This window comes from Priapulus caudatus, unplaced genomic scaffold (genome assembly GCF_000485595.1).
Source record: "Priapulus caudatus unplaced genomic scaffold, Priapulus_caudatus-5.0.1 Scaffold947, whole genome shotgun sequence".
NCBI lineage: Eukaryota > Metazoa > Priapulida > Priapulimorpha > Priapulimorphida > Priapulidae > Priapulus > Priapulus caudatus.
In genome coordinates, this window is record NW_014578008.1 from 88,608 (window position 1) to 98,045 (window position 9,438).

Here is a 9,438-nt window from a genome sequence, read left to right on the forward strand (position 1 = left end):
CTGCCCCCCGCCACCCCCTCGTTCGTACGCGCACTGCTGCTCATTCGCACCCTTGTCATCACGCCTGCGCACGCCTCGTCCCGTGTTGCAGGCATCGGACCGGACGGCCACATCGCGTTCAACGAGCCGGGGTCGAGCCTCGTGTCTCGCACGCGCGTCAAGACGCTCGCTCAGGACACGATCACCGCCAACGCTCGATTCTTCGACGACGACATAAGCAAGGTGCCGACGATGTCGCTGACGGTCGGCGTGGGAACGGTGATGGACGCGAAGGAGGTGAGTGGAGCGCGCGAAGGAGGAGGGAGGAGGGAGGGCGGAGGAAGGGAGGGAGGGCGGAGGGGGAAGGAGGGAGGTTGGTTGCAGTGTGCAAAGGAGGAGGGAGGGTGAGAGGAGGGAGCAGGGAGAAAGGAGGGAGAAGGCAGGAGTGTGGTCGTGGGGCCTGAGGGAGGAAGGAGGGAGAAGGCAGGAGTGTGGTCGTGGGGCCTGAGGGAGGAAGGAGGGAGAAGGCAGGATGATTGTCGTTGGCCTGAGGAGGAAAAGGGAGAAGGCGAGGATGGTCGCTTGGGCCTGAGGAAGGAAAGGAGGGAGAAGGCAGGAGTGGGGCGCTGGAGGGAGAAGGAGAGAGAAGGCAGAGTGTGTCGTGGGCCTAAGGAGGAAGGAGGGAGAAAGCAGAGTGTGGTGCCTGGTTCTGAGGAGAGGAAGGAGAAGGGGTGGTCGCTGGCGCTGAGGAGAAGGAGAGTGTGTACACTGGGGGTGACATATGTGAATCAAATACCCCCAATAGCTGACGGCCTCCTGCTTCTCTCTATCTCTGTCTGCCTGCAGGTGATGATCATGATCACTGGGCAACACAAGGCGTTCGCTCTGCACAAGGCCATCGAGGAAGGAGTGAATCACATGTGGACCGTCTCCGCCTTCCAGCAGCATCCCAACACCCTATTCGTACGTAGTAACATTGCCGCAGCGGTGGTCCAGCGAAAGTAGCGATGGTTTGCAAATGATTGAAATTTGTGCCATAATATATACAGTATGTATAGAATATAGTGTATGTAGTTACATTTCATAGTGTCTTATCTCTTTGTCTTTCTCTCCCTCTGTACTATCTCATCTCTCTCACACTCACTCTCTCCCTCTGTACTTATATTACATAGTGTCTTATCTCCATCTCTCTCTCTAGATCTGTGACGAAAGATGCCACGCTGGAGCTTCGCGTGCGAACGTGAAGTACTTCAAGTCTCATGCACGTGCACAACAAGCTGATAGAGGATGATGAGAGGAGAAGCCAGAGTAGGAGGAGGAGGTGGAGAAGCCAGAGTAGGAGGAGGAGAGGGAGAAGCCAGAGTAGGAGGAGAGGGAGAAGGTAGAGGATGAGGAGGAGAAATCTGAGTAGGAGGAGAAGACAGAGTAGGAGTAGGAGGAGAAGCCAGAGTAGGAGGAGAGGGAGAAGCCAGAGTAGGAGGAGGAGAGGGAGAAGGTAGAGTAGGAGGAGGAGAGGGAGAAGGCAGAGGAGGAAGATGATGAGGCAGAGTAGGAAGAATGGTGGGGAGGGGGAAAAGGAAGAAGACTCTTCTTCGAGTTTTCTATTGTCTCGTCGGTGCATCTCATGTTATACGTCTGTGAGTTAATCCTGGTGCAGGAGGCTGAGAGGTAACTTCATCTAGATATAATCTCATTTACAATATCAAAATACTAACATGTGTTACAGTCTTTACTAATACCAAAAGGTATTCTATCTAGATTAGTGCATTATTAAGTTCATTAGTAATTATATTAACGATGTAATCGCTTTGTAATCAGTTGAGTTATCTGCGGTGATTGGTTGATCTATCTTCTTATCACAATGTTTTCTGGTAAACGACCTAACCCTAAACCTAACCCTAACCCTAACCCTAACGACCTATAATATTATTCCGTGTGAGAATATGTATAGTGATCGGTATGTGGTACGGGTATGTGTGTGTGTGCATGCGTGAGTGAGTGCGTGCGTGCGTGATGTATGTGTTTAGATCTATAAGTCTCTCCTATAAACCCCTCATTGTCATGTCTCATGTCGTGCCCCGCTCAGTACGATGGTGAGTTCGCGCGGGTTGCACGCTATTATTACCAATGCGCAGGAATGTATACACAACCGTCTTCGCTGATATCAAGGCTTGCCGAGAAAAGTTGGTATGTGTGCAGGAAACCATCTGTTACTCCCTCATAACAATGCACAAACTACATGCATATTAACGTGTGTAAAAATGCACTTGTATATACACACATATATATACATACATAACGAGAACGAGATACTGTATTATATGTGAACCTTTCTGTTTATATGCTAATGGGTGATGCAAGTCGAATTGAGCCGTGAATGACACATCAAGGTGGAGAGAGTTCAGCAGGTGTCACATAGACTGTCTATACGCTATATACATATATCAAGAGCGTATAAAGAAGGCATATAAAGAAGCCTTCTTTATACGCTCTTGTATATATATATATATATATATATATATTTGCTCATTGTCAACAGTGACTTCTTCTATGCTGTGAAAATGTTGATGCCTCAATATAAGAGTCGAGGCGTTATTTGTATGAGAAAAACAACTTGTAATAAAATTTGTGATGTAATACAAAGAATATTTTGCGAATTGAAATTCTACTCCTATTACAGTGTCCTTAGACTAACTGTATCTGTCTAGGTGTAAGAATAAGACGTTAACAATGACACTGCACAAAAATATCTACTACCTCCTATTAATGACGGCTAAGAAGATACACCAAAACATGTAAGCTCTACAAGTGTCTCTCATCAAGAGACAAACGCCATGCAATCGGCTGATCATCATGCTCAGCACACGTACATGATATGTAATGTATTTACACGTGATATGATACGGTATCGTATATATCATGTTACTCCTGGGTATTATATTATACATAACATGCGATAATTTATAACCGACTTAAAAACGGAACACACGTGCATGTATGAACTGTAAAAAATTCTGCAATGCACATTTGTCTCATTGCAACTCATAAATGTCATGAGCCTTCCATATAAAGACTAGAGTAAATGCATAAAACGCCTATAAAACTCATCGACAGCACCCGGAGAATTACGCCGAAACCATTCTTGGTAAAATAAAAAATGTACAAAACACATTAATATAAAACCGCACACGTAGGAAAAATATATCCTTACTGATATGAATACTTCCTCCTAGAACAAACAACATTCCACGCTCGCGCGAAACACGCAATGCTCGACGCAATAGCCAATAAACAAATCAAGTGGGAAAGACTTCATTGGTTATATGTAAAAAATATTTTTTAAATGCGATCGCCGTCCATCCGTCCTTCTGTGCTATTGTACGTCTGCTCTGTATGACAACATGCAGCATTGGCAACGCAGACGTGATGTTAAGAGTACGAGATCGAATACGCCTTAGACGCCTTGGCCCCCGGCGTCGGTACTGACGCTGGTTGCTTGTTGCCATGGCGATCCACCGTCGACTTGCCGATCGTCTGCCGTTAAGAAACATCGTGCATCATTACCTCGGTAACGACGATCGATTCACTCATCCCTTCGCGTTGAACCAGTTATCAAATTATTGATTTAATTATTTGTAAGGATGCTTTGTTGTCACTGCACCGATGATCGAAGACAATATTATTACATATATATCCTTTATGAGGTCCTTGGATTTATATCTACGCTACGAAACTCTGTGGTTTTGCTACGTTACACATTTGACCTTATTTGAAATTGAATCGAAAGCTCACAAACGAATAGAATGGACTCGCACTTCTATAAGTCACACTTGTATATTAGCGTTGCTCGTCCTAAACACATGTTCGCTCCATAAAGAGGATTCTAGTGTATAACCGCCACTCGGGAGATTGTGTCCTTTATAGATATATGTTTTTCACTCGAGGGAAACACTAATTATAGACAGGTGTCCATTATAGACAGGTGTCCTTTATAGACAGGTGACCGTTCTATAGGGTACTCACGAATGTGATCGGTGCGGGTCGCCTCCCCTCCTCCTCCTCCTTCCCGTTCGCTCCGGCGACCCTCCCCCCGGACTCCCATCCCGACAGGTACCCCGTGTCATCGCCGCGGCGACCGGACGAGGCGTCGGCGTCGCCTTGGCGACCTAGGCGGCGCTGGAGGTCGAGTATGGCGCGTCGTAGCGCGGCGATGTCGTCTCGCTGCTGCAGCAGACGCTCGAGGTCGGCGGACAGACGGTTCTTACACGCGGCGAGGTCGTCCCGCTCCCTGGTCAGCCTCCTGGTGAGGGTGAGAGACATGTAGGGTGAGTGCGTACGGTCAGTACTAGCATGTAGAGAAGGAAGTAGTGGATCGATGAGAATAGAGAAGCTAGATAAGGAACGATGGTGATGAGGCAATATAGATGAAATAGAGGAGCGTATAACGTACACACCTGGGCAAATCCGTAAGCAAAAATGCTACATTCAAACACTTCTCACACTAGAGGGCGCAACGAGACCATTTCGGAGTCGTAGAATCAGTCTGGTAGGATCTTGGGTCAGTAGTCAGTCTATATATCTCTTTGTTGATATCGTCGTTCTGACATCTGGCGGTTGTGATCAATGTTTAACAATATCAGCTGATGACCTGTTGACGACTTTTGACATTTGTCTTGTTTCGACGCCTGCCTAGTTTTATATATCCCTGATCTCGTCGTACGCATCAGTTCTTTCTAGCCAAATGCGTCTGGTTATATGCGATGATTATGAGAGAGTCAGTGACTGGGCCGCGAGGTATATCATGAAGAAAATTAACGACTTCAAACCTGGACCTGACAAGTACTTTACGCTGGGGTTACCTACAGGTGAGGTGGGCACGATAGTACAGCTGTACTTTTGTGTACTTGTCATTAAACTTGCATTTTGGAGTATTTACTTGCACTCGGCTATTAAACATAGGTTATTTCTCCGTGTTTGTTATGGTATGTTATAGGCCCTATGTTCTCTTACTCTTAGTATTACTTGTCCATTGTCGGTGTCCGGCCACTATAAACGGCGTACGGCACTATTACGGTGTAGTAATTTACGTCAGTTGCTTCTACAACACCCACGGGTAGGTTGTTCTTGGGAGGGGGGTTTGATCTGGTACCTGACACCCCAGGGGTAAGATATCTATTCGCCGGTAGTGCTATGAGTATGAGGTGTTTTACAACCTTAAAGTTATACATCCTGTTTGGTAATACTACTAATAGAATATAGAGTTTGCACCTCATCATTGTTCTGTTTCACATGTGCCATTATTTCGAATTTACGAAGCATTGGTATGGATAGCTGTAGGTAGGGTCTACCCAACGCGGCAATGTACATGCAGTCTCTACCCAATGTTTGCGAACATGAGGCCCGGTGAGCCAAACTAAGATTGTGCCGGTAACCTGCATATATGCCTCCTTCGGGGTCTTTGTATCTCATACAAGCGACTGTGTGCGTGCATGATATGTGCGTCTGCAAACATTGCATGCGTGCAATATGTGTGTCGGCATGTGTGCATATATGCTCTACAATCTTACAGGAAGCACACCCAGCGGAGCGTACAAAAAACTCATCGAGTTCCACAAGCAGGGGAAAGTTTCATTCGAGTATGTGAAGACATTCAACATGGACGAATACGTTGGTAGGCATACGACAATCACTATACATCATTCCACATATATTACAATTATATGACAGTGACATAATAATAATAATAATAATAATAATAAGTACGTAGTAATGATGATGGTGTAATAAATCTACACTGGTCGTTGGTGTCATACCTGCAGGTCTGCCCAGAGACCACCCAGAGAGCTACCACTCCTTCATGTGGACGAAACTCTTCAGCCACGTCAACATCCGTCCGGAAAACGCGCACATACTGGATGGCAACGCACCGGACCTAGTCGCAGAATGCAACCTGTTCGAGAAGAAGATAACCGAGGCCGGAGGCATCCAGTTCTTTGTCGGAGGTACGCTCCTATTCCCCCTTCGTTCGAGGCGCGTTACTAATAAGCCCCCTTCTAGAGCCACCGTAACACCGTAGAACCATATTGTCTACACACAGGCACACGCACAGATCTTTGGTGACTCCAAACCCTCACCCCCTGTTAAACTAAACAGGCCCCCTGTTAAAATAAAAACTAGATCCACCCTAACACGGCAGAGCCGTATTGTATTGAACCGTAGTGCCTACCCCCGGCCTCTGATCAGAAATCATCTAGATCATAACATTAACCCTAACCCCAACACCCTAACACAGTGCAACCATAATGTGCAGAACCGTAGAGCCCATCCCGACCTCCTGTTATAAAGCACATACCGTCGGCCCCCTGGGGAAAAGCACATACCGTCGGCCCTCTGTGGAAAAGCACGTACCGTCACCCCCCTGTGGAAAAGCACGTACCGTCGCCCCCCTGTGGAAAAGCACGTACCGTCGGCCCCCTGGTGAAAAGCACGTACCGTCAGCCTCCTGTGGAAAAGCACGTACCGTCGGCCCCCTGGGGAAAAGCACGTACCGTCAGCCCCCTGTGGAAAAGCACGTACCGTCGCCCCCCTGTGGAAAAGCACGTACCGTCGCCCCCCTGTGGAAAAGCACAGCGACCTTATAAACGACCCTGGCGACCTTATAAACGACCCCAGCGACCTTATAAACGACCCCGGTGACCTTATAAACGACCTGCCAACCTTATAAACGACCCCAGCGACCTTATAAACGACCCCGGCAACCTTATAAACGACCCCAGTGACCTTATAAACGACCCCAGCGACCTTATAAACGACCCTGGCGAGCTTATAAACGACCCCAGTGACCTTATAAACGACCTGGCGACCTTATAAACGACCCCAGTAACCTTATACATGGTTCGTACAGGAAGACTGAATTTTTTTTCAAGGACTTTTCAAGAACATTTTATCGGAAATTCAAGGACATTTTACCAGACATTTTATCGTAATTCATACACAGAACAAAACATACCTGGATTAATTTAATAACCCCATTCTTAATCACTGCATGTCACTTCTAAAACTTACCTGGATCACATTAATAAACCCTTCTAAACACTGTCACTTTTACAACATACCTTGATTTACTGACTGATTTTAGTGACTTACTGTAATTTGTGATCATCATTTAACTGTCTATCGTGTCTATAGCTTTTTTAAGCTCATTTAACGCAATTTTTATTGAGGTTTACACATTATTGATGGTACAAAATTTATTTTTATTACAGGCAATGATTCTTTCTAAAAATTCAAGAACATTTTTATGAAATTCAAGGACATTTTCATGAAATTCAAGGACTTTTCAAGCACAAAATCCACATTTACTAAATACAAGTACTTTTCAAGGACTCCCCTCAAATTCAAAGACTTTTCAAGGACTGTACGAACCATGTTATAAACGACCCCGGCGACCTTATAAACGACCCCAGTGACCTTATAAACGACCCCGGCGACCTTATAAACGACCCCAGTGACCTTATAAACGACCCCGGCGACCTTATCAACAACACCGGCGACCTTATCAACGACCCCAATGACCTTCAAAACGATTCAACGCAGATGAGCTGAGACAAAGGAGTCGCTCAGACGCGAGACGCATCAGAAACACGGTCCCGATCATTACTGCCACCTACTGGATGGCTTGCCTCATTGAATATTCGTGTTACTAAATATTTGCATTCCTAAATATTCCCCCTCGACCGGGTCGCCGCAACGTCAAAACGGCGCCGACGCGTCCGCGAACGAGCCGACGCAAAAACAAGCGAGCGCTCACCTCTCGACGCGGTCGTAGTTGTCCGTCTTGTAGTCGCCTCGGCGGATGGTGGACCTCGTCTCGGTTAGCTCAGCTTCCAGCTTCTGTGTTCTCACGATCGCGGTGGCGTGGTCCTCCCGCAGCACGCCCGAATTCTGCATGCCAACGCATCACCGGATTAACGATAGCCGTGGGAAATTTTATTCTGTTTTAGGGGGCCTGCAGTTTTAGGGGGAATATCAGAAATTTTGCCTAAAAAAATACACACATATACATAAATATACACGAATATACACGAATTAACGATAGTCGTAAGAGTAGCATTTGCCATGGGCCATGCGATTTTAGGGGCCCTGTAGTTTTAGGGGATATATCAGGAACTATCTAATAGTTAAATTTTGTTTATAAATATTTTGCTTTGTTTTGCTTCATTTATTTTAGTATACACGTAAACCTGATGCAATAATGAGTGCTAGCGTGAAGTTTATTTGTCAGTAATGAATATTTTGTCAGTACGTTGTGTGAAGCAACTCCACGTTCGTCGTCCTACACGCGCTACCTTGCTGCATAGTTCCAGTTCGCGCTTGCACTTTGCGAGATCCCGCTCCAGTAACTTCTGGGCGTCTCTGTGCTCTTGCAACTCGATCCTCATCGGCCTGATTGCATCGCAAAGCTTCAACTGCAAGTGTATCATGAGAGAAATTTCGCTCACACAAGTGCTTTCTTTCTAGCAATTTCCGAAGGCACATTGTTTATGGATGGGAATGGGGCAGAGCCTGGAAGGCGGTTGTCTCAATCAAGAGTTGATTACGCATATCGTAAGCGGCCCCAATACACAGGTAAACTTGATCGGTGCGGACACGTCTATGCCAAGCCGAGAACACACACCCCGACTATGACGGGATTTTAAAAAAGAAACTCGGCTTGAGATCGAGGCACGTCGATTTGGCCATCGAAGACGAGCGTTAGAAGAGTTACGGCAAGTTATTATTTAAAGTTAGACATTATGAGAATTTCTTCCCCTGACACGTACAATAGAGACCAGTGTGTGAACATGGACTAGGTCCAGCCTCTCTGTGGCAATAGAGGGGAAAACCGCTGCCATGTACTTACTGCAGCAAAATCCTTGAGGGAAAGTTGCTCTTCGGGCAAACCTTTCAGCTCAAAATACTCCGAGTCGGTGAGAGACAGATCTCGAAGATGCTGTTTGACGTCACCGGCCCGTTCCTCCAAGCGAGCGTTTCTTAATTCAAGTTGCTGCTGTCGCTTTAGCAGCGACTCGAGTTCTGCAAAAACAAAACGAGATGGGAGCGAGTTGTGGAAAACTGTAATTATGTTTAATGGAAACTGTGGTGTGGGTTATATTTTTGCTTCGAAATCGCGCAGTGTCGTAGTAGACACGAACAATTACCAGAAGTCCAAAACATACCGTATTTATAATTTAGTTACATTTACCTCAATGTCATCTGTGTCAGTGTTTCTGCTAATTAGTTTAATAGATATACAGTGCTCGAAATAAGCGTTGTCCGGTTGTCCGAGACAACCAGAATTTGCGCCGGACAACCTAACCAATCTGAGACATTGTCTGGTGGACAACCAAGAAACCCTATCCCTAACCCTAACACTAACTATAAACCGACTCGGCTATCTTATATATACGCGTGGTACCC

General features: G+C 46.1%; 2 protein-coding genes across 2 annotated transcripts in view; one reads left to right on the top strand and one right to left on the bottom strand.

The window, feature by feature from the left end:
• Positions 1–84: 84 nt before the first annotated feature.
• On the top strand, positions 85–1,337 carry LOC106814577 (glucosamine-6-phosphate isomerase 2-like; the record flags this gene model as incomplete). The annotated part of the gene is given in 4 exon segments (XM_014818917.1): positions 85–276; positions 826–942; positions 1,178–1,189; positions 1,191–1,337. Coding segments are annotated over 4 exon segments (354 nt in total), but the record flags the coding sequence as incomplete, so codon positions are not given.
• An 888-nt stretch (positions 1,338–2,225) lies between these two features.
• Positions 2,226–9,438, bottom strand: part of LOC106814584 (progesterone-induced-blocking factor 1-like) — a 12,601-nt gene continuing 5,388 nt past the window's right edge. Inside the window, exons 5-6 of the mRNA XM_014818925.1 lie at positions 4,003–4,279; positions 2,226–3,513 (exon numbers count right to left, since the gene is read on the bottom strand). Of these exons, the coding sequence (XP_014674411.1) occupies positions 3,409–3,513; positions 4,003–4,279 (382 nt within the window). The 3' untranslated portion in view covers positions 2,226–3,408. The remainder of the gene's footprint in view (positions 3,514–4,002; positions 4,280–9,438) is intronic.